The sequence below is a fragment of the Trachymyrmex cornetzi genome, unplaced genomic scaffold (genome assembly GCF_001594075.2).
Source record: "Trachymyrmex cornetzi isolate Tcor2-1 unplaced genomic scaffold, Tcor1.1 scaffold18, whole genome shotgun sequence".
Classification (NCBI taxonomy): domain Eukaryota; kingdom Metazoa; phylum Arthropoda; class Insecta; order Hymenoptera; family Formicidae; genus Trachymyrmex; species Trachymyrmex cornetzi.
The window spans coordinates 1,156,606-1,161,427 of record NW_017296418.1 but is presented as its reverse complement, the minus strand read 5'-3'; the positions used below and the strand labels follow the sequence as shown (position 1 = coordinate 1,161,427).

The window sequence follows — 4,822 nt, the reverse complement described above, 5'->3', positions numbered from 1 at the left end:
GAGAGAGAGAGAGAGAGAGAGAGAGAGTATTAAAAGATTATAATTACCGTAGGTCAACGAATAATCTTTCTTTCTGCAGAAAAAGCATGTCAACGCCACACGTAATTCCTTGTTAAATGCGAAGTAAATCCAAGGATTAACGCAACTCGTGAGACTATTTAGGAGACTTAGAATAGTGAAAGCAGCCCCTGCGAGTTATGATGCATACAATGAGATAAGAATTAATAAATAATTTAATACCTTAAGGAAATATTACAGAAACATTAGATCCGAAAAATAAATACGGATGATCCCGCTATCTTTTTTTTGCATATTAACACGTATCTATAATAATAACATAAATTAAGACGATATACATAATAACAAATTAACTTTATTATAAGTGTTATGAATTGTAACCAATTATACCTTGACTGAAATAATAATAATTTCCAAATTGCTAAATGTTTTAAGAAATAAAATCCCGATTTGTGTACTTTAATAATAAATTTCAACTTTTTATCTCACATAAGCAGTTTTTTTTTAATCATCATTTGAAATGTAAACGAACTTTTGGACCACCCTGTATTATTATTTATCACTATTCTTTGATAGGATATTTACCGGTAAAAAATGGCGAGGTGGAAGCTTTAGGATCCCATGTTGCCCATAGCTCGCATCCGATAAACGGGGTATTGGTGACGATATATAAAGTAACCACAACGATCATTTGTTTTACAGTGTTGATCATTGCTTTGGAGATAAGGGGATCTCGATTTCGCTGACAAAAACTGACTTTGTTGTTTCTTTTGAGATCAATGAGTCCCGATAATTTATTACTTCTCCATATCGATATACATATTCTTGTGTAAGTATATACGAGCACTATGAAGGGTAATAGGAATTGCATAACACTGTACCTATAATTGAATTCAGATATCTCACAACACTTAAATCTATTAATGTTATTAAATGTTATATGTTATAAAAATAAGATATTTTTTAATGAAAAAATATATAAATGGATATTACCAAGTAATATAGGCTCTCTCGCCATATTTCAGGTAGAAGGTGGCCCAACACTCCCAAACGCCAGGCGATATTTCCATGTATGAGAATATAAAAATCTAAAATTATTGAATGAAAGAGATTTGTAATTTGTAATAAGAAACGCATCGATATTTACGATTGTCCGATGGTTACGCTAAAGATACGTTTACCAAAAATATCAAGAAATTTGCGAAGTACAAAATATGCTTGTCGCTTATAAATACATTGACATTTACAAGCGATAAGTCTCAAATAATTAGCATGTTGATACATAGAAAAACAATTTTGTCAAAATATTAAAAAATTTAAATAGTTAGATATAAATCTGAAAATAAGTTCGTTCTACATCAAAATAATTATGTAGATTGTTCAAACCGGTTGCTAGAATGTTAAAACTTTTTGCAGCATTACTTATTATGTTTCAATTTTTTATATAATTATTTTGCTAGTCCAACGAAATTATTTGCAGATATGTTCTAGTTGAATTTTTTTAGATACTTTAATAAAACTATTTCTTTCTGTGCAAATTAGCGTGTCAGCACAATTAGATTTGTGTCCGCTGTCTGTATAGGATAAAAATTAATATCTCAAGTAACCTGGTCCACCTTCCGCGCATGGCAAGGTGGATCGTGCAAGTAGGATACGTCTCGCGGGGAAGCGGAGAGACAGCAAATTAAATTTTCAACAGACCTGCGGTACGCACAGCATAGCGGCGAGCGTCCATGCCCCGTACACCATCATTTTCGATCTTCGAGATGTGACACTACAGTAACTAAAGGGATGGCAAATGGCATGATATCTGTCTATCGCGGTCACCGTCAGGATATAGGAACTGAGATACAGGCCGAATGGCTGTCCGAACTTGATCAGTTTGCAGAGCACTGCACCACCCTGAAATCTGACCGCCGTACAGTCAATTTTGTTTAATCGGATCGTTCATATCACCATATTTGATGAGAACAGATTTCTGCGAGTTTAAATTTTTAGAATATTTCTTAGAATTGTACTTGGAAATTTGTACTTTAAAAATCAATTAACATATTCTCTTATTATATATATAGATTATTATTATTGTTATTTATTTCTCAAGATTATTATATCGAAATTTTAACAAGTTTATTTTTGCGAAAAACTTTTTTTTACGATAAGTTATTGATAATTAAAATAGCAGATAAAATATTCTTGGGCTGTGAAAAAGCAAAATGTTAGAAGCTCTAATCTGGATTAATCCTATCATACATCATATCTTGATGGGTAAATATAATTTCCTAACATCAATCAAAGTGTCAATATACACGATTATGCTGGGGAAAATATAAGGTGTATCTGCTTATACTGCTTTTCTTAAAGTCTGTCCTGATTTCAGAACTTTAAGATAGTTATTCGCTGTCAATCGCGACACTGATTAAACTTAACTCAAGAAAGATTTCTGATTCGTTTCCGTCATTATATACAGTATTACGTATATATATATATATATATCATATATTTTTCTATATATACGATTTAAAGCTATGAATACTAAATTTATTTTTCTATTATTCTTTTATTTATTTATTTAGTCCATTATTTATCTATTTCAATTTCTTTTGCTAGCTCTGAAAAATGTTTTTCGCAGCGGAAAATATCGTTACAGTCGAAAAAACCTGTCTATTGTATGAGTATGTAAATCAATTAATATTCCATTATCAAAATTGAAAAGTATTTAATTTTAAGATTATTTTTCTTGTTCCTAAAGTTTTATAGTATACATTATATTTGTAATATTTTTGCCGCGTAATTATAAAACATATTAAATTTATAACAGACATGTGAAAGTTATGCACACATAATTTTCGATAAATAATTTCGATAAATTCTGTTACATTCTGCGATTAATTTTTTGTCTAATTTCTCAAAGCAGCTTTTCAAATATCTGGATTTGAATTATACAAGTAATTCAAACATCTACATTCGAGTGATAGGATAATTATTTTAGATAGAGAGTAAAATATTATACTACTCTGATATTTAACTCTGGGCTATATCAGCAACGACATCAACGAGTCCTTCACTTTCATTCTGTACTTTAAACAGAGCACTTTAGAACTTAGATGTAACTTTCATAGCTGTAGTGAAGGACTAATACAATTTTTATGCGTCTAAGGCCCAACATTACTTTGACTTTAAGCGAAGCTAAAACTCTCCCTCTTCGTCTCGTTTTTAAAAAGAGAGAAAGTTTTAAGTCTTGCTAAAAGTCAAAGTAATGTTGGTGCAATCGGTACTAAATAAAATAACTGATGAATAAAAGAAACGATATCAAAAGGCTATCATGATTAACATCGTAGTCATCACAGACAAACAAATGCGCTCGTACTTCCCGACTTCCGTTGCTATTGCCGTCTTCGGCGTAAAATGAAAATTTATTGGTTAATAAAAACTCATTAAAAAAGTCATAAGGTTAATTGAAATGACTGCGCAGATTACCTGAACGTTATGTCCCAGGCGAGCTGTGGCAGAACATCGAACAGACCCGTCAACAAATCGGCCACGCTTAAGTGCATGATAAAAAAGTACATCCTGGTGAACTTTCGTCGTTGATAACGTCGTCGAGCGTAAAGAGCCAACAGGACCAGGACATTACCGATGATCGTGATGAGGAATATGCTGGTCAGCACCGCGATTTCCCACCTGGCGAGATACTCATCTCTCGCATCGTCGTCCAGCGGCAGCTCCGAGGACGACGAAGAGTTCAGATCGTGTGACATATCTCCGGGACGACACTCCTTTCGCACGCGGTCCTCTTGACCCGCCGTTCTGTCATTCGGATAATCCTCACCCAGACGAAGGAAAAAAAAGAAGAGAGAAAAAAGAGGAAAAGAAAAGAGAATTTTGTATGGATCCGCGTCTGTTACGAGCGTGCGATGCGAAACTCGGGTGGCGGTTGAATATTCATACCGATTTCCGGTAGCGTTAACGTGACAATGCTTGTTCTCCGACACGACAATACGGAATGTTTCTTCTGAACATGTCGTATATCGGGCATCGCGAAAATGCGCCGATCGGACGGTTTAACATTTGCAATTACGGTTTCACAACACGGGGAGAGAAATGCGGTTAGGTAGGATATGAAATTGGCGAAGGATTTCAACGTAATTAGCGCGATTTCCACAAAAGCATGTAAACGGAACCGTCGATACGAGAGACTATGTCGACACTGCACTCGGCCCGACCGCGTCGCGTCTCTCACCTCGAATCGGTCAAGGTATAGTGGAAGTATCGAGTCCGACTGGAAGAGTCCGAGGAAAAACAGTGCCACGTGATGAGGGTATAAAATTGCACGTAGATTATGATTGTGGCGATTTTACACGTGTTTATGATTGAGATTTTTTTTTCAACGACTCACTGAATAAATTTAAAAATCATATAATATGTATAAATTTCCTTATTATAGTCAATATTCCGAGGATCACTAAAGAAAGCATAATTTGTAATATACTTCCAACTTCAATTTATGAATTTCTTGAATTAAATTGTAAATGGACAATATATTGAATAGAAGCAGTAATGACCTATAGAAATGATTAAAAATAATTCAAATAGTAGGTATACTTTGGCATAATGAATTTAACAGCGTAGAACAAAAAATATATTTAAAAATTTATGTATACGATTATTAAGCACCGAAATCCGCTTCGATCAAATATAGGATTCTTTCTCTTATTTGTATTAAAAAAAGCGTCTCGGCATTTTCAACCATTTTGACGTCAATCGCACGTAAATAGTTACATATCGAAACTTCGGCGAGTTGTCG

The 4,822-nt window shown here is 33.8% G+C and overlaps 1 protein-coding gene across 1 annotated transcript in view; it reads right to left on the bottom strand.

Annotated features, from left to right (window-relative positions):
* The window catches only part of AkhR (Adipokinetic hormone receptor), a 5,696-nt gene extending 1,353 nt beyond the window's left edge, over positions 1 to 4,343 (bottom strand). The window contains exons 1-5 of the mRNA XM_018504713.1: positions 3,496 to 4,343; positions 1,720 to 1,927; positions 1,012 to 1,106; positions 604 to 899; positions 48 to 188 (exon numbers count right to left, since the gene is read on the bottom strand). Coding sequence (XP_018360215.1) covers positions 48 to 188; positions 604 to 899; positions 1,012 to 1,106; positions 1,720 to 1,927; positions 3,496 to 3,776 — 1,021 coding nt within the window. The 5' untranslated portion in view covers positions 3,777 to 4,343. The remainder of the gene's footprint in view (positions 1 to 47; positions 189 to 603; positions 900 to 1,011; positions 1,107 to 1,719; positions 1,928 to 3,495) is intronic.
* Positions 4,344 to 4,822: the final 479 nt, after the last annotated feature.